This window comes from Primulina eburnea, chromosome 2 (genome assembly GCF_022965805.1).
Source record: "Primulina eburnea isolate SZY01 chromosome 2, ASM2296580v1, whole genome shotgun sequence".
Classification (NCBI taxonomy): domain Eukaryota; kingdom Viridiplantae; phylum Streptophyta; class Magnoliopsida; order Lamiales; family Gesneriaceae; genus Primulina; species Primulina eburnea.
Window position 1 is genome coordinate 4,757,168 of NC_133102.1, and position 24,189 is coordinate 4,781,356.

The 24,189-nt window shown below is 35.7% G+C and overlaps 3 protein-coding genes across 7 annotated transcripts; 2 read left to right on the plus strand and 1 right to left on the minus strand.

Moving 5' to 3' along the window:
- Window positions 1–3,490, plus strand: LOC140822080 (G-type lectin S-receptor-like serine/threonine-protein kinase SD1-13). Of its 3 annotated transcripts, none has more exons than XM_073182806.1 (7): window positions 3–1,459; window positions 1,561–1,662; window positions 1,785–1,990; window positions 2,056–2,266; window positions 2,463–2,700; window positions 2,796–2,946; window positions 3,032–3,490. In XM_073182806.1, exons 1-7 carry the CDS (start codon window positions 190–192, stop codon window positions 3,320–3,322), a joined length of 2,469 nt encoding a protein of 822 aa, XP_073038907.1. In that variant the 5' UTR covers window positions 3–189; the 3' UTR covers window positions 3,323–3,490. The 3 variants fall into 3 exon arrangements, with proteins under 3 accessions (XP_073038923.1, XP_073038907.1, XP_073038915.1); XM_073182814.1 differs by having other exon boundaries at window positions 4–1,459; window positions 1,788–1,990; window positions 3,032–3,489; XM_073182822.1 differs by lacking the exon at window positions 3,032–3,490 and having other exon boundaries at window positions 1–1,459; window positions 2,463–2,724; window positions 2,796–2,931.
- A 10,488-nt stretch (window positions 3,491–13,978) lies between these two features.
- Window positions 13,979–18,679, plus strand: LOC140822099 (G-type lectin S-receptor-like serine/threonine-protein kinase At1g11330). Of its 2 annotated transcripts, XM_073182843.1 has the most exons (8): window positions 13,979–14,290; window positions 14,405–15,539; window positions 15,653–15,775; window positions 15,896–16,101; window positions 16,167–16,377; window positions 17,046–17,283; window positions 17,357–17,507; window positions 18,037–18,679. In XM_073182843.1, the coding sequence occupies exons 1-8, from the start codon at window positions 14,273–14,275 to the stop codon at window positions 18,334–18,336; spliced, it is 2,382 nt and encodes a 793-aa protein (XP_073038944.1). In that variant the 5' UTR covers window positions 13,979–14,272; the 3' UTR covers window positions 18,337–18,679. The 2 variants fall into 2 exon arrangements, with proteins under 2 accessions (XP_073038944.1, XP_073038936.1); XM_073182835.1 differs by having other exon boundaries at window positions 13,979–15,539.
- Window positions 18,680–18,881: 202 nt separating this feature from the next.
- On the minus strand, window positions 18,882–23,888 carry LOC140822113 (protein CIA1-like). Of its 2 annotated transcripts, none has more exons than XM_073182855.1 (10): window positions 23,513–23,888; window positions 23,121–23,264; window positions 22,771–22,989; window positions 22,549–22,613; window positions 21,565–21,630; window positions 21,328–21,399; window positions 20,584–20,646; window positions 20,381–20,450; window positions 19,654–19,737; window positions 18,882–19,216 (listed from the first exon to the last, which is right to left on the minus strand). In XM_073182855.1, exons 1-10 carry the CDS (start codon window positions 23,705–23,707, stop codon window positions 19,139–19,141), a joined length of 1,056 nt encoding a protein of 351 aa, XP_073038956.1. In that variant the 5' UTR covers window positions 23,708–23,888; the 3' UTR covers window positions 18,882–19,138. The 2 variants fall into 2 exon arrangements, with proteins under 2 accessions (XP_073038956.1, XP_073038962.1); XM_073182861.1 differs by lacking the exon at window positions 18,882–19,216 and adding an exon at window positions 19,225–19,397.
- Between the last annotated feature and the right edge of the window lie 301 nt (window positions 23,889–24,189).

Sequence of the window (24,189 nt, forward strand, 5' to 3'; positions counted from 1 at the left end):
TTTGATTCATCATGGCGATTTCCCACTATATCTATCTTTATATATGTCTATGCGCGCGCGCGCGTAGTTGCCTGCAGCCTGCGTGATGTCATTTCTTTGGCTGACTCATGCTGTCTTTGTTCATGAATTTTCTCATCTTGCAACGCTGGGTTAGATACAAAAAAATCAGATGTAAAAAGTTGGGATTTTATGGGTTTCGAGCTTGAAGCAGTGTTCTTCTTGTTAATATCTTCTTGTTTCTTTTTCAAATTTAGTTCTGCTATTGATACCATAAGTGCCAACCAATCCATTCGAGACCCTGAAACTTTGGTTTCAAGTGGGCAGAAATTCAAGTTGGGTTTTTTCAGCCCAGTGAACAGTAGTTATCGATATGTTGGTATACAGTACAATATACCAGTGATGACTGTGATATGGGTGGCTAATAGAGAGAATCCCCTGTATGATGCAAATGGAACATTGCTTATTTCAGAAGATGGAAATCTTGTGATCTCTGACGGGAAAAAGCAGATAATATGGTCATCAAATGTTTCGAATTCGATCCTTAATTCAAGTGCTCAGCTCTTGGATACAGGGAATCTGGTGTTACAAGATAACTCGAATGGTAAAATTGTTTGGGAGAGTTTCTTGCATGCTTCCAATTCTTTTATCGCGAATATGAAAATTTTTACTGATTTAACTACGCAAAAGAAAAATATATTGACTTCTTGGAGAAGCCCTTCTGATCCAGCGCCTGGCCGATTCACCTTTACCATTGAACCTCTAGAGATTCCTCAATGTTTCGTGTGGCAAGATAGCTTTACTTATTGGCGATGCGGTCCCTGGGACGGTCAACTTTTCATTGGAATATACGGGAACGCTTCTTTTAATCAGCGGGGACTCAAAGTTGAAGATGCTAATCCTAGAGCTCCATATGAGACCTTTGAGTCTTTAGATTCATCTATATTGTATTATGAACTGGATGCAACCGGGAATATTTCGGAGAAGATTTGGGACAATAAAACGAAGGCTTGGATGGTAACTTGGTCCTCGATTCTGACGGAGTGTGATGTCTATGCTAAGTGTGGGCCTTTTGGAAGCTGTAATGCTCGGGAGACACCGATGTGCTCTTGTCTACCAGGGTTCGAACCGAAAAACGGCAGGGAATGGAATGCGGGAAATTGGACAAGTGGCTGCTTGAGAAGGGCTCCACTCGAGTGCGGGAAGAATTCTTCTGTGGCGGAAATGGGAAAAATAGATGGTTTCTTGAGGCTCGAATCGATGAAAGTGCCTGATCGTTTGAATTGGGTTCCTAGTTTTGAATCAGAGTGTCGGAGCCGATGCTTGAATAATTGTTTTTGTTTAGCTTATGCATATCGTGCCGGCATTGGGTGTATGCTGTGGGCCGAAAGCTTGATGGACGTGCAGAAGTTTCCTAGTGGTGGCACAGTCCTGTACATTCGACTAGCAGATTCAGAATTAGGTATGAGTTCTCCTATTGCAAGAATACGACTTTATTTTCGATTCGGTTTATTTGAATTTCTCTATATTTTGTTCTCTTTTGTTTTTCTTAAAACTTTGCAGGTAACAATAACAAGAAAGACCACAAAGCAATTATTGCAGCTGTAGTGGTCATAGTTTCCGTAATTGTTCCTTTTTGTGCATACTTTCTGTGGAAGTATAGAGGTATTTATTCGAATAACATAGAAAACTGTCAACTTCATCGATCTACTCTACTGTTAGACATCAATTCAACAAACAACATTTTTGCTTGGCATATGACTTTTTTGATGCACACATGTATGTAGCAGGAAGCAAGCGAAACGCAAACCGCGGTGCAGAAAGGGATCCACCCGACCCCTGGTTTTCAAAAGAAACCAAACTCAAAGATAGTGTGCATGGAGTTAAACTGGAGGAGTTGCCATTATTTAAATTCACAACTCTTGCGAATGCAACAGATGGCTTTGATATAAACAATAAGCTTGGACAGGGAGGCTTTGGTCCAGTCTACAAAGTATGTGAACTTTGAAGTTTTTATAATGTGTTGATCCAGTACTTAAACAATGGGTTGGTGTACAGGGGATGTTAGCAAATGGACAAGAAATAGCGGTTAAAAGGCTCGCGAGATCCTCCTGTCAAGGGGTGGAGGAGTTGATGAACGAGGTAATGGTGATCTCTAAGCTTCAGCACCGGAATCTTGTAAGACTGCTTGGTTGCTGTGTGGAGTGTGAAGAAAATATGCTTGTTTATGAATACATGCCCAATGGAAGCTTGGATGCATATCTCTTCGGTGAGTAGTCGATGCATAGTTTTATATTTGGTGCCACATAATCATTCATCACAGGCTGTATCATCGAATGAGCATACAATCAATGTCTAAACAAGAAAGTAAGAAGGTTAACTCTATTGAACAAAGCTTTGGATTTTGTTAAGAAACTTTTTCTCACTGTTTCATTGATGAAATCTTGGATTGAATCCAAACTCAGGCTCACATAAACAAGGGTTTCTTGATTGGCGAAAAAGAGTGATTATTATCGAGGGAATTTGCCGAGGCCTTCTTTATCTACACAGAGACTCACGGTTAAAAATCATCCATCGAGACCTAAAAGCGAGCAACATCTTGTTGGATGAAGAGTTGAACCCGAAAATATCAGATTTTGGAATGGCTAGAATATTCGGAGAAAAAGAAGATCAAACCAGTACAACGAGGGTAGTTGGAACATAGTGAGCACTTTGTGCTTTGATCAAGTAATATCACTTTGTTCTTACTTAATCCCATCATTTTATATATGAAGAAATCAATGTTATGCATGATGCAGTGGCTATATGGCCCCGGAGTACGCGGTACGCGGACGATTATCAGAAAAATCAGATGTCTTCAGCTTTGGAGTCCTGTTGCTAGAGATTATAAGTGGGAGAAGAAATGCTAGCTTTGAAAATGATGAGCAATCCCCAAGTCTCATAGGATATGTAAGTCCATCTTTTGTCAAGACTAAATCTAAAGTCCATCTTTTGTTAAGTCAGGTAAAACATCTGTGTGAATAAATATTTGCAGGCGTGGAAGTTATGGAACGAAGAAAAGATTGTGAATTTGGTGGACCCTTTAGTGAATGATTCGCCAATGGAAAAGGAGATAGCAAGATATGCAAATGTAGGTCTATTGTGTGTCGAAGAGACTGCTAAAGATCGGCCAAATATTTCTACAATCCTATCTATGCTGAGCAATGAGATTGCAGAGCTTCCTCATCCAAGGCAACCTGCATTTACTTTGAGTCAAGAAACTGACCAGACTTCAACCAAATGTTCTTCAAACGATATCACCTTGACCATGATCCAAGGCCGGTAGGAATCGGAACTCGTCAGATTTGATAAAATCATTGTCCCTGTACTGAAAGTCCTCAAACATTTCAATTTAACACTTTTAGTCCTTAAAACTTTAAAAACATGCAACACAATTAGTCATCATCGGTAATTTTTAAGGTTAAATTTAATTGTAGGGACTACTTTGTGATATTTGTTAAAGTCTGGGGACAAAAGAGGAATATAAAAATTAGTGACCTAAAATATTATGGAAGAATAATTTATAGGGTAAAAACTTGTGTGAGACGGTCTCACGGGTCGTATTTGTGAGACAGATCTATTAATTGGGTCATCCATGAAAAAGTATTACTTTTTATGTTAAGAGTATTACTTTTTAATTTGAATATGGGTAGGGTTGACCCGTCTCACAGATTATGATCCGTGAGACGGTCTCACATGAGACTCACTCAATTTATAGAGTAGGTCTCTTGTAAGACGGTTTTACGAATCTTTATCTGTGAGACGGTCAACCCTACCGATATTCATAATAAAAAGTAGTACTCTTAGCATAAAAGTAATATTTTTTATGGATGACTCAAATAAGAGATATGTCTGACAAAATACGATCAATGAGATCGTTTCACATAAATTTTACCTAATTTATAAAGATGTCCAATTAAATATAATTATTTTGTTATACTGTTATTATATATAGATAAAAAAAATTATTGTATTTTTCTAAATATTTTTGTATTTTAGGATTTTAAATGAGAAAATACTTAATAGATTATCGTGATCAAAATAATATATATATTTTTTAATATGAACATTTCTTAATGGATTTCTAATAATTTCTATAAAAAAAAGTATGTAAACTAACTGGATCCGTTATCAAATAATCTATAAATTATTTGATTTTATTTAAAATTAATTTATCAAAATAGATACAATTTTATTTTGTTAAGATATCATTTGATAAATATGTAATATATATAATTATGTGGGTAAACACAAAATATTGATGATAAATGACAAAAATAAAATTAGATAATGCCTATGGTAAAAATTTAGTCCTAAAACTTTCCATTGTAATTTTAATAATAAAAAAAACTCACAAAACATAAAAATTAATTAATAGTTTAATTCAAAAATAATCTTAATTAATGTGTTTTTCTCTAAGTATATTTTTTTAAAAAATAATTGACATGTATTTTTTGATATTTTTAATAGAAAGAGTTTTTTATAAGTAAAAATATTTTTATATAATTATTTTCAAAATTATTTTATTATTGAAATAATTTTTAAAATATTTTATAAATATATTTGTCCACATCACATTGCGGGATACTTATGGCCCACACTGTTTTCTGACATCGCAAAAGATCAGCCACCCATTTCGCACATCGTCTCGCTCCTCATGACTTCCAACTTCCGAGTCACACGATAGAATTTAGAAAGTCTTTTCTTTTAATTTTGAGTTAATATTTCACAATTTAAGAAATAAAATATGTCGTTTCGCTTAATTTTTATTTACCTATATTTTAACGTGTGTCATCTCAAAAATATCAATATCAAATAAGCAATATTCGATTAATTTAATAATTTCGGATAAAAATATATAAAACAAAAAAATATAAGTTGATAAAAAACCAAATTTCGACAATTTTTATACTAAAACTAAAAATATATCAAATTACATTATTAAAAATACAAATATTTCTTTTAATAAACTACTTATTAATCATAAAAAATAATAATGATATTAAATTCTATGCTATGAAAGTATAAACACAACTCTGTTACTGTAGTCTGTAGCCATCGATCATAAGTAAATAATAAAGATTAGGTCTTTTGTGAGACGATCTGACGAATATTTATCTGTGAGACAGGTCAATCCTACCGATATTCACAATAAAAAGTAATACTATTAGCATAAAAAGTAATATATTTTTCATAGATAACTCAAATAAGAGATCTGTCTCACAAAATACGATCCGTTAGACCGTCTCACGTAAGTTTTTGTTAATAATAAATTAGTAATTTTATGTGTATAATCAAATTGTGAGACGGGTCAATCTTATCCATATTCACAATAAAAAGTAATTATCTAAGTATAAAAAATTATATTTTTTCATGGATGACCCAAATAAGATATATGTCTCACAAATTCGACCCGTGAGACCGTCTCACACAAATTTTTGCACAAATTTGTATATCAGTTTGTTTTAAATAAAAAATTTAATATATTATTCTGATAAAATAAAGGGTAACTTGTGTATCAGTACCCATTTTTTATAAACTTTGGTTTTGGTACCCAAATTCTTAAAATACCCTTCCTATCCCTTTTTAAATAATTGAGTTTTCTTTTTAAAATAACGGCCCATCATGCTTCCGTAAAATAAAATTAAATCTTATACCTTTTTGACCGGAGTACCACCGGGTTATATCCACCGTATTTTACGAACTGCTCCTCACAGTTCAACCACACGATCGCAACCGATGGTTACAGACGCAGATTCCTTCAGCAGCACTTGGCACAACTCTAATTCGTTTCCTACCTTAGAGTGTACAGTATAAAATAAAATTTTTGAAAATAATACATGAGAGGGGCTAGAGCAAAAGATCTCTTTTATTCAAACACAAACATTTATATATTACATAGTAACCTCCTGTAGAGGAGGAGAAACTTGTTTTAGCTACTTATTGTAGCTGAATTCTTTACACACATATAACTTGAAAGGAAAATATTACAACCTTGTATGAAAGAAATGGAGAAAATATTTGATGATCTTCACTTCCTTCTTTCGTCTTTATTTATAGAAGGCTTCTTCGGATTTGAAACTCGGATTTCAAATCTTCATTAGCCTTTACAGCTTGCTTGGGGACCATGTAGTGGTTGAAGGGTCCCTGTCTAGATTATTAATCTGGACATCAACTTCTCATCCTCCTTTATCTCTTTTAGGTACCATTGACGATGAGTTTCCAGGATATCGGCAGTAATTTCATCTTTTTTATACTCTTTAAAATGATTTACTAACCATTTAAGAGCTTCTGCCTCTTTCCTCTTGTATGTTAATCTTCTTTTCAAAACTTTCAAATATACTCGATACATTTTTAAGTTTTGATTCTCGTATGTTAACTGGTTTTCATTCTGTCCTTATTTATGGATGAATTTTTCGGGACCAGTTAATTTTTTTTTCTATTCATTGGATTCCTTTTAGATTGGTATCCAATGCTTGCTGAGTCATCCACCATTTGTTATTGGTGGTCCATTTGTCTTTTACCACTAATTAGTGGTTGTCTTGGTTCTATCACTCACATGATAGTGGTCCTGCTTTTTGTAATGGAGGGTCACATGTCCCTTTTAAGTTTGTCGAGGAATCTTTGGTTTTTTGTATCCTCGAGGAAAATGTGCATGTGGTCCTTCTTTACTTGTCCTTGCTTCGGTAAAATGTTTCCGATCAGATCTTGGTTTGAAACCTTTACCGAACTCTGGTTCTTTCTGAATTTGGCATTCAGGACAGATGTTCTCCGACCATCTTCCTATGTGTGCCATATTGCAGAACTTTCGGCGAGTCTCTTTGCTTGCCGGTAGCTTGCTGTTCCACAAAAGATTTCTTTTCTTCTCAAATAGATCTTCTGCAAAACTTGTTGTTTTTCCTGTCATGGTATTTAACAGGAATGATCCGTTCACTGAATGATTGTAGAATTTGAACGGAAACTTAACTTTGTCCATCTCAGTGAGACAGACCCAAATACCCCAAGCTCTTCTGGTAGAAATATCATCTTCGTTAATCGAAGACACCAGGGGTGTTTCTTCTGCCGGAGGGTCCTTGATGAATTTCTGGACGTTTAAATCTGGCCTCCTTAGCTTGATGAAATGAAAGGCTTCATGTGTGCCTTTCCCTGCTGGTTCTGGTGCTGCACTGAAAAAATACAACTCCAGAATATCTCCTCTGGACAAATAATCATTATTCGCCCAAGTTTCGTGAACAGCTTCCTGGATCCATTTTGGTAAACATGAAATCTCCGGAAAGCTGGGTGACGTAGTATAAACTGAGGCAAGAGCCCCAAATTCATACCAAGCTTTAACCTCCTTGGGATATGAATTAGGTCTCATCCATACCCTTGGATATTTTCCTGAAACATCAACCCTATTTGTAGCTGGGTTAATGCCAATACGTGTTTTTAATTTCTCCCATTTCTGCTGATAATCCTGAATTGGAGAAATTACATCTTCATTAGTACCAACCTTAGCTTTGCCTTTGTCAATACGAGGCCTAAGGTTGATCTCTCCCTCTTCAGTCCCCGAGGTGAAGGGTTGACTTGAGGACTCAAGATAAGGATCAGGAGTCTCAATTTTTGTTTCAGCCGACTCATCTCGTGATGATCCCGACTTAACACTTGTGCAAGGGGTATTTGAATCCCCTGCTCCAGGTATAGAGCCCTGTACTCGAAAACTCTCCATTTGAGAAACCAGTGGTCTCTCAATGCCCTGGAGGATAGGCCTTTGCATTACAGACCATAACTGAGTATATGCCTGTAAACATCCTGTAATTCGATCAGAGACAATTCTCTTATCAGCTTGTTGTAGCCTTCCCGCAACTTCTGCGTTAACAGCTAACTTGTTGAACTCGGTTTGAAGCATTTCAAGGTGTTCCCTTAAATGCCTCTGCATCTTGATAATAGCATCAATGTCAATGCTGTCCATCTCTTGTTAAAAAATCTGCAAGAATATTTTCATGAGATTTTATTATCATAATATCAAAAATATAATTTTGACACAAAGCTTGCCATCGTAATAATCTAGCCTTCTCAGGTTTAGACTCAATTTTATTCCTTAAAAAGGCTTTAACTTGAGTGTTATCAACTTTCAAAGTGAATTTCTTTGCAAGTAAAAATAACGGCCATTTTTCAAAAGCCCTCTTTACTGCATAAAATTCTTTTTCGTTGATATGCCATCTTATGGCTTCTGCATCTGAGAATAACCCACTACAATATCTGCATGGTTGTTCTCCATCTGGTGTGAGCTTTGTTAATACTGCAGCCCACCAATGATCACTGGCATCGGTATACAATACCAGATCATCCTCGTCTTGAGGAATAGCCATCTTTGGAAGGTTTTTGCAAACCTTCTTTAAATGGATAAGTCCTTTTGTGTGTTCGTCTGTCCATATAAATCTAGCATCTTTTTTCAACAATGGACTGAACACTTTCCTGTGTTTTGCTAGGTTTTTTATAAACATCCCAGCAAAATTAACAACTCCTAAGAAACTTTGAAGTTGCTTCTTGTCTTTGAGACTTTCTGGAAAATTCTGCACTTTTTCGACTATGTGTTCTTGCAGAATTATTCCTGACTCATCGATTTCAATTCCGAGGAATTCAATCTTTCTTGTAGCAATGACTGCTTTCTTTTCAGATAAAACCAGTCCTTCTTTCTTGCAAATTTTAGAGAAAATCTCCAAATGTTTAACATGTTCATTCATATCTTTGGATGCTATTAAAACATCGTCGATGTAAACAAACATAAACTTGAAGTAATCTTTGAAAAGATTATCCATCTTTCTTTGAATATTTGGGGTGAGTTAGCCAATCCCATTGGTAATACTTCCCAAATATAATGTCCTTGAGGTGTGGAGAAAGCTGTGAATTTCTTGCTTTCTTCCTGCATCCGTATTTGATAGAATCCAGACTTGCAATCAAATTTAGAGAATATCTTGGCATTGCGAATGCAACTAATCAAGTGTTCTCTACTAGGTATAAAATACCCATCAAACTCCAGAATCTTATTAATTTCTTGATAATTAATAACCAATCTGGGTTTTCCTCTTTTAATCTCACCATGATTTCTTACCAGAAAACCTGGACTGCTATATGGTGACATACCTGCTTTGATTAATCCAAGGTCCAAATGTTCCTTGATTATAATCTGCATATCCCTCTGATCAATGATGTTCATTGGGATGGGTTTACAACGGACAAATTCATACTCTTTGCCTTCCTTAATCTTAAGGCAAGCTCTGAGTTGATTTCTGTCCCACCATGCCAAGGGATCTTCATTGTAATTTTCTTTGATCCTTTTCTTGACATCTTCCAGTGATACCTTTGATTCAAACTCTACTTCATTTGTATGTAGAGTTATCTTAAGGCATTCTATATCTTCTGGTTGGAGTTCCTTATTTGCTCTTAACTGGAGCATTGTTTCTCCAAACCGTCTTGAATCCTTCATTTTTGGGTTCAGAAGTTTTCCTGAATCACCACGCTTGCTGCGAAACTGGATTGGCAATTTTCTGTAAAATGCCTCCCTAAGTCTCTGGACTATGATTTTGTGAGCACATGGTGTTGTGAACACTAATCTTCTAGTCTCATTTTCTTGTGTATAGGACTTGAACATTTGTAGGAAATTATTTCCTAACAATATGTCAGCTCCTGTATCATGAAAATAAATTGGTGGTGTCTTTACCTTGTACCAAGGTGTTTGTCCAGCACCGCCAATCATGATTTCAGTCATCTTAATTCCTTTACATAAGATTAAGATTCTTCTGGAAAAATCTCTTCCAGCAATCTTGGGTAACTCTTCTTCCAAATTATTTGGAAAAACTCCTCGTTTTGCTGTACATATTCCAGCACCTGAATCAATATATGCAGCAAAGTATTCTGCCTTATATTGTTCATACAACATTCCTACTGGAATGTATATGGAGAATGGACTTGTGGTCATTGGATTTTCCACATTTTATCATCTGCCATAAACTCCATTCCATACTCTAGACGTTTCCAAGGTTTATGTTCCTCGAGAAACTCTAGTCCAAGAATCAGTCGATCTGATTCTTTTCCTGAAATTCCTTGAATATGAACCTCCAATTCTCCGATATTAATCAGTCCTTGGTAAGTTCCTATCATCGGTTGTTCCAAATAGTATATTGAATTACAAGGAAATTGATTCCTTTGCTTTGTAATGTCAAATACTATTTCTACTTCCTTCCACCCTTCTGGGCATCTAAGTTTTCCTATTGTAGAAAAACTTTTCAGCTCCTGTTGGGTTTCTATGACAGGCCTTTTATCCCATCTGTAACTTGTAATTCTATCTCCTTGAAAAGATAGTCTTCTTGATTCCAATCTAAGACTTTGATTCCTCTGTAGAATCGGTTTGTCTTGGATCTGGATATCTGTTTCCTGTATTAAAGGAAACTCAATTCTTTCTGGATAAATTGCCTGAGCAACCTTTCCGAATATTTCAGGGATTTCAATAAACTCGTTTCTAATAAACAATTCAGAATGATGTGTATTAGATAGAGCATATGAAATTTGATAGGTAATAGAATATGGCCTATTACCTTCTTTCATCAGCCTTTTTTCCTTGAAGTTCTGATGTAGTGTCAAGGCTCGGCTGAAATCTCGATCTGCCAGGTTGTAGGCTATCCTTGGATAGATTACCCCTACAATTTTTCCTGCACAGAGGTTTCCTGAGATTGTTCCCAGTACTGAATCTTGTAGATTCCCCATTCTTTTATCGCAAATAGCAATATCGATAGGTGAATCTATTCCTTCTTTGAAAGTAGCCTTTATCATAATTTGGATTGCTCCGATATGAATCCAGGACATAGTCCTTGCTACTTCTATCTTGAGTTTTTGTAATTCCTCCTTAATTTCTTCGGAAGGAATTAACTGCATCTCCATTCTATTTCCTGTAAGTTCCATCGGGATTGCCATTTCCCTTCTAGAAACTTTATAGATTAGGTGATGCTTTCTGTTTCTTAGGCCAAGACTTCCTAAGAACTTTTCTACCTGTCCTGCAGAGAAACCTTGGTATCTCTGTAGACTTGGATTTTCTCTCATGATTCTTTGAACCATGTTATGAGATATTGTTGTCTGGCTAAAAAAACCCAGACAGATCTTCATGTGTTTCGTGTCGAAACACCTCGTCTTCAGTCAGATTCCGATTCTGTTCCATCAGATTCTTCCTGACTTAAGACTTCTTCTTCTTCATATATACTCTCATCTGAGGCAATGTCCTCAAATCGGTATACTTGAATGAGATCTTGGTAATAAACTGCATCTTCTATATCCGGAGTAGGATCGAAGCGTTTAATACCTCTTTTCTCATTTTCTGGACAGTTGGTCGAGATATGACCTCTTGCTCCACATGTCCAGCAATTACAATCCTTGAAACTTTCATTGGCTCGCGTATGAGCTCTTCTGAAAGTTTTCTTCGTAGGTGTTCTTCCTGTGCTTCGGGATGAACTCGATGCCTGGGACGATATCCTACTTCTTGATGGTCCGCTTCTCTGTCCAGATTTATAAGATCTGGCTTTCTGTCTGGACCAAACAGATCTTGGTTTCCAAGAACTTCTTCCACTTCGTGCATAGGGATGAGTCCTAAAACTTCTCCTTTTATGCTTCTGTGGTTTACTTCCAATAATAGTTGGAAGATCATTTTCCTTACAACACAAAGGAGTTCTTTTGTTGATACCCCTTAGGCGTTTGTAATTCTTTTGTAATGCTGCCATATGACACCATTCTGCCAATTTTCCTTTAAGGAAAGAGGCTCTTCTTGCCAATGTATCTGGATTACCAGGTACGTATTCCCTTATGAGCATTTCTCTCCAAGGACTTGGCATTTTTGCGAAGAAAAGCTGCATAGCTATATCTTCTTCGACTCCTGAATTCCATCTGTATTTGGTGAATAACATAATGTATTCATCTACCAAACATATATCATGTAATTCAAGACTATACAGAGCTTGAGTATATTTTTTCTTCTTCTCCGTATCTTGACTATTGAAATAGTCTACCCCTATAAAGTGTGCTTTGAATAGGGTAGCCATCTTTCCAGCGATCTCACTAAGAGATTCCCCAACTAGGACTGACTCTTTCATGTCTGCTGAAGTCATGTCCCAAGCAATTTTTACTGATCCCATAAGACTCATTTCCAAAAGTTTAATGAATCCTTCTTTGTTGAGGTCAAGTGTTCCTGCTGCAATCCTCATAGCAGATGTCCAATCGTCTATGAGATCTTCTCTATTTTTGAAGTCCAATACATCAAGGTTAAGCATAACCCCGTAAGGATGTATAGGATCTAAAACAGTTTTCCCATAGGGTGTTTGGTGCAAAGGAATTTGAGCTCTCCTTGCCCTTGTTCCCGCTGGGTGTGATCCTCCCCCAGTATGGAAATCAGTCTGAGATTCTCTCATATTTACATCATGAGATCCCATACTTTCCCTTGGTGGTTCCTGAGAAGATGACCAGGTTATTGCAGGTGATGTTTCACCTACTGCTGTATTCATCTTTAGATCTACTACTTTGAGATTTGCGAAAGACTCCGCAAGTTCTTGTAGATCCTCCAAACCAATCCTTTCTAGAGTTGTCATCAGATCAATTTCTTTTCTGAGACAGACTTGATTAGATTGATCATCTTTTCTTCTTCAGTTAAAGGTTTTGACACCACTCTGGACTTCCCTTGTTGATGTAACAAAGGTTCGGTACCAAAGGATGGTGGTAACCAACCTCCTGAAGATCTTCTACTAGAACTTGGTTGTTGTTCTAGTTTCTGTATTCTTGTTTGAATATCCTTTAAGATCTCAAGAATTTCTTCTTGTTTCTCTAGGACCTTTTCAACCCTTTGAGGTACATAATATAGCACATTGCCATAATTTTGTACCGTTTTCTGTATTTCTCTAAGATCCAGGGAGAGCTTAGAGGAGTCTGGTACTATTTCCAGAAATTTATTATTCTGAATCATAAATTCTTACCTGAGGGTGCTGTTGCTTCCCTTCGTAGATCTTCTGTCTATACAGATCCGTTGTTCTCTGAAGAATTTCTTCTGAGTAGATTTTGAAGTATGTTTTTACGGTTCTTTAGACCTTGTAAACGCATACCTTTCGTTCCGAGTTCAGTGAAGCATGTACTTCGCTGTAATTCTTGTTCTAATTGAATTATTTCCAGGGAAATAAGTTCAATTTCGAACTGGATGGTAGTCCCTGGCATATTTAACAGATCATTGAAGATCTGGTCTTTTCGGCCTGTAAGAGTCTACCTTTTGTGTATGCAAGGTTTTGCAAACACTGCTGTCTTTCATCAGGAGATAAATTCCCTGATTCAATGAGTTGTTTCAGATGTTTTATAGAACATCTGAATAGCTCTATTCGGAAACTAATGTTTCTGGAATAGAGATTGAAATGATTTCGGGGATACCTAAATCCTTTCATTTCTTGATATATGACATATACCGTCATATGTCTGATGTTTCCATCAGATCTATACCATAACTTGGTGGTCACTATTGGAACATACCTTTGTTCTCCTGTTTCTGATATCTAACAATAGTTAGATATACTTGTGTATTTTCCAAAATATTGGAATAGTTCTTGTAAATTATTCTTCTCGAACTAAAGTTCGGATTCATAATTTTTTCGAAATTCTCCTTCTCATACATTTAGTTACTAGTAATAATAAAATTTTTGTGTTTGAAATAAATTAACCATGCTCTGATACCATTTTCGAAAGCACGGGGATCAATTAAACTTAAATAGGGTAAAAGGGCAAATTTGGCAATTTAGAAGAAAATTTCTCTTTCTATGTACTAAAACCCAATTCCATTTTTAAAGTGTACTGAATCTCAATTAACCCTAAAATAAAATAAAATATAACAATGTAATTGTCCGTACGATATTTGTTCTACTTTCTATCATTATTATTCGTAATAAGTATGCACTGTATGCACTTGTCTTTCGTCGTCAATCTCGATCTTGAAGCCAAAGAAGAGGAATACGTCGAATCCTCGAGCTTCTACCCGCAGCAAATTCGTCGCCGCTCGGCCATCGCAACCAAGATACGCAGCGATATAATTAATCAGCATGGAGCCCGCATATAACTACGGCCGACTTTCTTTGGTTGACTCATGCCATCGATCTCCATGAATTTTCCACATTTTGCGGCGCTGGCTTCGAGCTTGAATTGTAGATTCAAAAACTTCGACATAAAAAGTTGAAAGTTCATGGGCTTCACACTTCAAGTACTCTTCTTGTTGATATCTTATTGTTTCTTCTGGAAAGTTAGTTCTGCCGTTGATGCCATAAGCACCGACCAATCCATTCGAGACCCTGACACTTTGGTTTCAAATGGGCAGAAATTCAAACTGGGTTTCTTCACCCCAGTTAATAGCACCTACCGATATGTTGGTATAATGTACAATATACCAGTGATGACTGTGATATGGGTGGCTAATAGAGAGAATCCTCTGAATGATGCAAATGGAACGTTGCTTATTGCAGGGGATGGAAATCTTGTGATCTTGGACGGGCAAAAGCAGATACTATGGTCATCAAATGTTTCGAATTCGATCCTGAATTCAAGTGCTCAGCTCTTGGATACAGGGAACCTGGTGTTACAAGATAACTCAAATGGTAAAATTGTTTGGGAAAGTTTCCTAGATGCTTCCGATTCATTTATTGAGAATCTGAAAATTTATACTGATTTAACTACAAATAAGAAAAACGTAGTGACCTCATGGAGAAGCCCTTCTGATCCAGCGCCTGGCCGATTCACCTTTACAATTGAACCTCTTGAGATTCCTCAATGTTTCGTCTGGCTAGACAGCTCTCCTTATTGGCGAAGCGGTCCCTGGGACGGACAAGTTTTCATCGGGATACCTGAGATGAAATCTTTTCATCGCCGTGGAATCAAAGTTGTAAATGGTAATCCTGGAACTGCATATATGGCCTTCATGTCTTATAATTCATCTCTACTGTATTATGAATTGAATGCATCTGGGAATTTAGAGGAGAAGATGAGGGATGATCAAACAGGAGATTGGAAAGTATCATGGTCCTCGATTCGGACTGAGTGTAATGTATATGGTAAGTGTGGACCATTTGGAAGCTGTAATGCTCTGAAGAGACCTATATGCTCATGTATGCCTGGATTTGAACCAAAAAACAACAAGGAATGGAGTGCAGGAAATTGGACAAGTGGCTGCTCGAGAAGGGCTCTGCTCGAGTGTGGGAAGAACTCTGCTGTGGGTGAAATGGGGGAAAAAGATGGGTTTTTGAGATTGGAAACAGTGAAAGTTCCTGATCATTTGAGGTGGATTCCTACTTTAGATCCAGATTGTAGGATGCGATGCTTGAATAATTGTTCTTGTTTAGCTTATGCATATCATGCAGGCATTGGGTGTATGCTGTGGACTGAAAGCTTAATCGACGTGCAGAAGTTTCCTACTGGTGGCGCAGACTTGTATATTAGGTTGGCAGATTCAGAATTAGGTATGAATTCTCCTCCTTTTGCTAAAAAATGACTTCATTTTAGCTCAGGAATATTAATTTCAACGTATAATTAGTCTCAAAACTCAGATTTCTCTTCATTCTTCATTGTCTAGCTTTTAGATCAGCAATAGATGAACTCAAAAAAGTTCTTGACCACAAAGCAATTGCTGCAGCTACAGTAATTCCAGTTTTGATAATTGTTCCCTTATGTGCATACTTTCTGTGGAAGTGTAGAGGTATTTACTCAAATAACATTTTTTTATAAAAACATAACTACAGCGAATTCTTTGTTAGATATCATTTCAATAACTAACATTTTCGCTTGGTCTATGAATTTTCTGACGAATATATATTAGCTGGAAGCAAGCAAAACACAATCCGAGGTTCGGAAAGGTATCCAGCCATCTCCTGGTATTCAAAAGATACCGGGCTCAAAGATAATGTGCACGGAGTTAAACTGGAGGAGTTTCAATTGCTTGACTTTGAGACGCTCTCAAATGCAACATACAGCTTTAATATAAGCAATAAACTAGGACAGGGAGGCTTTGGTCCAGTGTACAAGGTACATAAACTTTAAGGTTTTTGTCATATATTGATCAAATAATTAGGTGATGGGTTGGTGCGCAGGGGATTTTAGCAAATGGACAAGAAATAGCAGTTAAAAGGCTTTCAAGATCCTCCAGTCAAGGAGTGGAGGAGTTGATAAATGAGGTTGTGGTGATCTCTAAGCTTCAGCATCGGAATCTTGTAAGACTGCTTGGTTGCTGTGTGGAGGGTGAAGAAAATATGCTTGTTTATGAATACATGCCCAATGGGAGCTTGGATGCGTATCTCTTTGGTGAGTAATTGATTCATTCTTCTGATTTGGTGCCACATATCACTGTCTGTATGTTTGTCATGTGTCTTATAATGGAATGAAAATCCAATTAATATGTCAAGGGTTAGCTGCTTAGGAAGCCCGTCTGTTATACCAAAGATATTACATTAAACTCCATTGTGAAAGATCAGTTAGCTAAAACTCGAAAGTAAATAATATTATTATGAATGTTTCTTATTCATCTTATAACACTCTCAAAAGTTCAAATATTTGTTTGGAGAGATTTTTGTTAAAAAGAATTTATAAAAGGAACATATTTATGTTCCTATCACATTCAGCAGGATAAATTCAGTTGTTAAGAACTCTAATTTCTGGATAATAATTTTATATATTGGGGCACAAGAAGCAATATACCAGAAAAAAATGACTCCAAGGAGTTTCAGAGATCAATTTACAAATACAGGTGGTTTATGGAGTTTTTAGCCTATTCAACATAAAATAAATGTAGATGTAATTTAGGATGTAGCATAAAAATATAGGTGAAGTATGATCCATGTTACAGCTTTATTCCCAAATCTTGATTCATAACAGTAAGGTCAATTCTACTGAACAAAGCATTGGATTTTGTTAAGATTTTTCTTCTCTTGTTCAGTGTTTCATGAAATGTTGGACTGGATTCAAATTTACAGAATCACATAAACAAGGGTTTCTTGATTGGCGACAACGAGTGATCATTATCGAGGGAATTTGTAGAGGTCTTCTTTATCTTCATCGAGACTCAAGGTTAAGAATAATTCATAGAGATCTAAAAGCTAGTAACATCTTACTGGATGAAGATTTGAATCCGAAAATATCTGATTTTGGAATAGCAAGAATTTTCGGAGGAAAAGAAGATCAAGCCAATACAGCAAGGGTTGTTGGAACATAGTGAGCACTTGGTGCTTTATTCTATTATTTTCTTAATTCATTCTATCACTTATGGTGACTTAATGTCATGCAGTGGCTATATGGCCCCAGAATATGCAGTACATGGAAGATTCTCAGAAAAATCCGACGTCTTTAGCTTTGGAGTCCTGTTGCTAGAGATTATAAGTGGAAGCAGAAATGCTTGCTTCGAGAATGATGAGCAATCCCCGAGTCTCATAGGATATGTGAGTTTTTCTTTTAATTAGAGGATCTCACCAAATTCAAATAAATAAATAAAGTGCCGTGCTTATTTTATCTGAAATATAGGTGTCATCCTACGTTAATCAGGACAATAAGGAAAATATGTTAAAACTATTTGCCCTTAAATTAACTAATGGAGGTTAACTAACAGTAGATTTATATTTTAATAGCTACATTTATTAATGGGTAGTGAGGTTTGAGGGTGTGTACATAAATGTACTAATATAAATAACTTATTTAAAGAGTATATTATATGCCATTTATAAATTTATTATTACTTCATAAACTGAATTTTCAAGCAGTACAAAATTAAAATGTTGATCACTTTAACTAAAATCAGTATACATTTGAATTTTGTAAAATGATTATAAAATTATAGTTAAATCAGCACATATATTTTGATTTCTTAAATTTTTATAAAAGTAGATCCCTCTTTTTAAACTTGCTGTAATAATATCACGAATATATATATATGATAAGTGTATATGGTTTTTACTCTGTGAATGTTTGCAGGCGTGGAAATTGTGGAATGAAGAAAAGATTGTCAATTTGATGGACCCTTTAATACATGATTCACGAATGGAAAAGGAGATATTGAGATACGCAAATGTAGGACTATTGTGTGTTGAAGAGATTGCTAAAGATAGGCCAAATATTTCTACTGTTTTATCGATGCTTAGTAAGGAGATAGTGGACCTTCCTCATCCAATGCAACCTGCATTTACTCTGAATCTAAGGTATCCAGAAGCTTATAAGCCTTCAATCAAATGTTCTTCAAATGATGTCACCTTGACTATAATCGAAGGCCGGTAGCATGTAGGAATTGGAACTTGGAACTCCTCATGTCATGTACCACACATTGTGAAGTTTGATAATATTATAGTTTAATCTTTGTGTATACATGTTAATGGATCAAAAATCTCCTGAAACTGATAAGACTTCAATCAGATGTTCTTTAAAATGATATCACCTTGACTATCAATGAAGGTTGGTAGCCGGTGGACTATAGGAATTCGAACTTCTCAAATATTATACACTGTAAAGTTTGATGAATCATTGTGATTTATTACTTTAATCTTTGTGTATACATGTTAGTAACAAATTTACCTTTCCATCATTCCTATGTTTTGAAGAGCATACTTCTTTGGTTACATTATATCATTTATGCTGGTTTTCTAGATTGTATTATTTAAAATTTAAATATTTATGTTATGTCCTATATTAACAGGACGTCATTGTAGCAGTGTTTCTTGTATGCAGTTTTCCTTTTACAAAAATCTGAAATAGACTTTATAGTTATTTTTTATAGTGTAAAATTTGTGTTGGTTTTTAATGATATTTAACGCGGAGAAGGAACATCCACTAAATGCATGTACAAGAGAAACAAAGGCATCTGACAATCTATTTACTCAAAACTCCATCTTAACGCTTTGTCTCATCAAATTCAAGTAGCAATGCATGTCTGTATAACTTCGAAGAACTTGACAAGGAAGTGCACTACTCTTTAGAAGTTACCGGAAAATGAAAATCATCTGCAGTGATATTTCTACAAAAGGGCAACGGAAACCACAGTAGCATAGTAGGATGGTCCTGACCATAGAGCGGTGATGGCAGTTTAGAGAGGAGGTAGAGAGGCTAATTCCCATATCTTAATTGTTCCATCGTCACTTGCAGAGGCAAGCCGCTTGCTGTCCTGTATTGTTGCAACCAAGCGAGGTTTAAGATTGTTGAGATTGAGAAATATCAAACTATATGCTAATTAAGAACCATTACATCATATTCAGCATGTCAGATTTATGTTGGTACCCGATGATTCAGAGAGGTCATCAACACATACAATTGGTAGACAAAGATTTTCAGGTTGGTTCTTCAAACTGCAGATATTTTTTTTATGTAAATGTTACCAAAAGAAAATCCAGAGGTTTTGGGCAATATCTCGTAGCATTCGGTCAACTTATTTTACAAAGCTATTCAGAATATAAAATTTTTATCTCTAAGGGATAGGATATATATATATATATATATATATATATATATATATATATATATATATATATATATATATATATATATATATATATATATATATATATATTTATATATATATATATATGAAGTTGGATTCTTAACCTTGGGACACCATTGAACCGAATTTACTTCCTTATCATGAGCATGGTCTTTCATCAGTAGCAATTTATATGTAGGTCCATCTAACTGTAATAATATCCAAAAAAATATTATTATTGTGAAGAAATGAAGGAAGTATAATCATTACCAAGTCAGGAATGTAAAATATTCAAGATAAATGGATCACTCTTGAGACTATTCAGCTCCGATCCAAATGAATATAGACAAACTCTAATATTCAAGATAAATGGATGTCAATGCCAGCTGCAATTTATATCTAGGACGCACAGCATTCAATTAGATAGGTGCAAGTTAACCTGAGAGCAGTTGATGCCATGATTTTATGGAAAAAAATGACATTTCAACCGAGGCTGATGAGCATAAAAGTTTTATCACGTGGAGATAGCCGCATAAAAGAGCTAGTAATTTACAGAGGATCTGGAAAATGGACCTGCTAGTTGCAACTTTGCTGAAGCCAGAGGGTTTTAAACAGGCGTCCTACCATTTTGAGGTTCTTTACGATATTAATTTTCACTTAGCAGATTGAGACAAAGTGTTTCAAAGCCTTATTGCTTAGAAACTCATTTATCAGAAAGAACACACATTTCCTATACATGGCAACCAAGAAATTGGGATGTTTGAAACTGTATATGATTTAAATGAATGATGATTATTTAAAAGAAAATCCAGAGAACTAATCATACGATGAATTGCATTTATGAACTTATACCAATCCATCTTCATTCTCAACAAAGAAACATAGAGCACCATCAGCTGCCCCACTGCAAATTATTTCCTTCCTGTAACATCCACCACTCAAAATGAGATCATGCAATTCTAATTATATTTGACCAAATGAAATGAAAAAATTAACCAAAATATAGAGAGAATGGTTAAAAAGAATCAGATTAACAATGAATAAAATCTTGCTACCTTGACCAATTAACAGAAAAAATTGTTTTATTGTGATAACCAGTAAGAGTACATAGAAGTGTCCTGCAAAAATGTATAAGAATATATAACCGAGTTGAATATAAACAATTTATGATTTTAAAATCATGACAGCACACTAGTCAATTTCGACGAATGCTTTTGAAAATGTTTGGACTTTTTTTTACATCTTTCCATTAGATAATCTAAATGTAGAATCAATTAGAAGCTAAACAAACTTAAAGATAAGTTGTGCTGCCATAGACTGTCCAACTGGACCTTACAAAGAAAAAGAATCCCAAACAAGGTACATCAAACACAGGGATATGGAGTAACTCTGAGGAATGGAAAGGGTATGATGGATGACATAAAATAAATTTCAAAAGCTTTAATAAGCACAATCACTGAACACATTGTGCCAATAGCTACGATTCTCAACATTTTTTAATCTCTTACTTTGAACTTTCTGACTGTTTGCAATATTTTAATATTGAAGCCTGTTACCATAAATGTTAGTGTTAAAGTCAAGACATATTTGGGTATTTAGCAAAAAAGACTTTAATACAAAGTCAAAAAGTCTTCTTTAACATCCATTACAAGAAGGGAAAAAGAAAAAATTAAGCCTTGAGAGCAAACCGCATGGGCATCTTAAGCAGCGGTGCAGTTAAGCTTGAGTGCAAACTGCATGATTATCTTAAGCAGTGGTGCAGGTGAAGGATCAAATACAAATGGAGAAGCATTGCGTACCCAGCGGCATTTCTTTCTCCATATCGTATCATCTCAACGTCAATACTCCATATCCTAATGGAGAGATCATCACTGCAAAATCATTTTACTAAATTACTTCTAGCCCCATAACTACACTCTATAGTTACTGAACCATATGTTCTTGCCGGAAGTACTTAAAAAATAAAAATTAGCATGCTGCATTTCTGTTTTCACTTGCATTTGTAAGCTTAGAAACGAGAAAAGATTCACACGTACCTACAGGCAACGATTTTGTCTGCCTTCGCATTAAAAGCTAAGGCCTGGATTGTATGTATGCCTCCACTGAAACATAAAAACAATTGTACTAGATTTAAAAAATATTACACACTTTCAATCAGCAAAAATAATTAATGCACAAGTACACAATTAAGACTATATATATAGAAGCTTTATGACCTAATGAAGCAAAGCAAAATTCAAGCATTGGAGAAGAACCAAGATAAAATACAAATCAAAATCAGAGTATACATAGCAATTGGTTTCCCCCAAAAAATTGGCTAATAGAAGTCAGGCACAGTACAACTTAAATAATCAATGCCTTATACAATTAATTAAAATTCCTCGAACATTTAGAAACATGAGGAAAATACACCAAATAGCTTGGACTGTGTGGTTTTGGTTGTTTTGCCAGTGGTTGTACGCTCTCACAATGTAACTGGTCAATGCAAGAAGTGGGAACTCTTTATCATGAAAAACAAGTCATTTGATATCATAGCAGCAATAGTGCAAAGGGGTGAGTAGAAACAAATTTAGAGATTTTTGGTTTCAAGTTATCTTGACATTGCTGATGGGTTGAGGGGAGACAAAAAAATGTACGACCCATTTTGTCCACAGACATCTTTTACCCTCTGTACAACAACTTTTCACATAAGTTTTATCCTCCCAATGACTAGGCAAGGGCCGCTATATATTTGTGGGTATTTTTTAAAATCTCTACTCTTCATTAAGGCAATTATGCACCACCCAACTTCTCAAGTCATATAATATTGCAACATCTGCCTCGAAAATAATTAATATTGCAAATATCAAGATTTTTGACGTCAAGCAAATTTGAAATATACGTTGCACGTTATGGCCATTAAAATATACGACAAGATATCGGACTGTGTTGTGCAAGCAAAATAGAACAAAATTTAATTTGCTGTGAACGTGATTCTGCTGTGGATTCGATTAAACATAGTGAGAAGTTTCTGAAACTACCTGTGACTTTCACCTAAAGATTGCACACATTCCCATTTAATCATGCGCAAATCTGAAACCCAAATCTACAGCAGTTATATACGTCTCATCAGCAGATGTTGGTGATATGGATTAAACAAAAAGAAAATTATTATTCAAGCAGAGTCACCTTTACAAAGATTTTCAGTCATTTCATTCTGTACGTCACACTCCGATAACTCTATATTTAATACACATACATACCTTGATAGTATTGTCAAAGCCACATGAAAACAGTATATCCTTCAATGGATGCCACTGAATCATTTTAACATGTCCTGCACTAGCTGCCACCATCGATAAATCTATAAAAGTGAGAGTGAATGCAACTTGCCATATCCATATTGGTTGCCGCGGGACACAGGTTGCTAGCATCATGCCAGATGCATTCCAAGAGATATTTACAGGAGCATTGTAGTGATTCTAGACACATGTTTAGATTTTTCATCACAGGGCTCAGAAAGCATAAATAAACGATCATACAGACCATCAAACCATTATTAATACTCTACTCCAAATATGATGTTTTACTTGATTCAATAAAATGCATATACCTTTAAACCATGGGTGAATTTGAATCTTCCCGTGACATTCTCCCAAATGCGTATGTCACCATCAAGACTTGACGTTGCCAATAAATTGCCAGATCTCTCCCAAGCACACCATCGCACAGTTGAAGCATGCTGGTCCAACACATGCTGAATAAACACCAGAAAATCCGTGTCATTCAACTCACATTTGTCATCCAAGGAAAACATAAAACTTTCAAACTCCTCGCAAATTCAATAAACCAAAGTCAGCAATTTACCCCATCTATCACCAAATTAAAGTTCTTTGATTAACTCAACCCGAAAACACCTCTAGAGTCGCGCACAGAATCCCAAAATACGAATAGAAGAGATCAATAAAAAAAAAAATCAATGCGCTAAAACACGTCACGCCGAACCTTGCACTGGAAAGAGCCGGTGGCGGGGTCCTGTACCCAAATGATGACTTTTTTGTCGGCGCCACATGAAGCGATCATGGCGGGGACACGGTTGACTCCTGAGGCTGGATTCCAGGCGATGCACCAAACCCTATCAGTATGGCCTCGAAGCGTTTCGATTTCTTTCAGCTCGAAAGTCCTATCCGCGAAATTCATCGTAGAGCTCGGAATCAGGTGAGATTTGATTAGAGAAGAAATCAACTACACATTCAGCTACTGAAGAACAATTTTAAATCAGTAACCGCTTCCAGTGCGCGGGAAGCTCTGTATGTAACAGATTCAGCCACGTGTTCGCTCACTATTGGTTATTCTCCTAACTGATTCAGTAACTGCTTCCGACATCATAATAAACCAAAAACCATATAATTAATAATCAATCGATTTTGAAACCCAAACAACCGGTTAGTTCGAAGCTACATACGGGGACACTGCCTGGTTTGGATGGGCAAGTATGTGATTTAAAAAAAATTAGTACACCTATATAAGTGTGGGTAAACCCAAACAACCATAGCTAAATTATCCAAAAATTCAATTTATCAAACCATTGGTTTAAAATCTATTACCCAAGTTTCAGATATGAAAGACCATTTTACCTCAAATGCCAAAAATAATTTTAATCGATCCACTAAATTATCCAA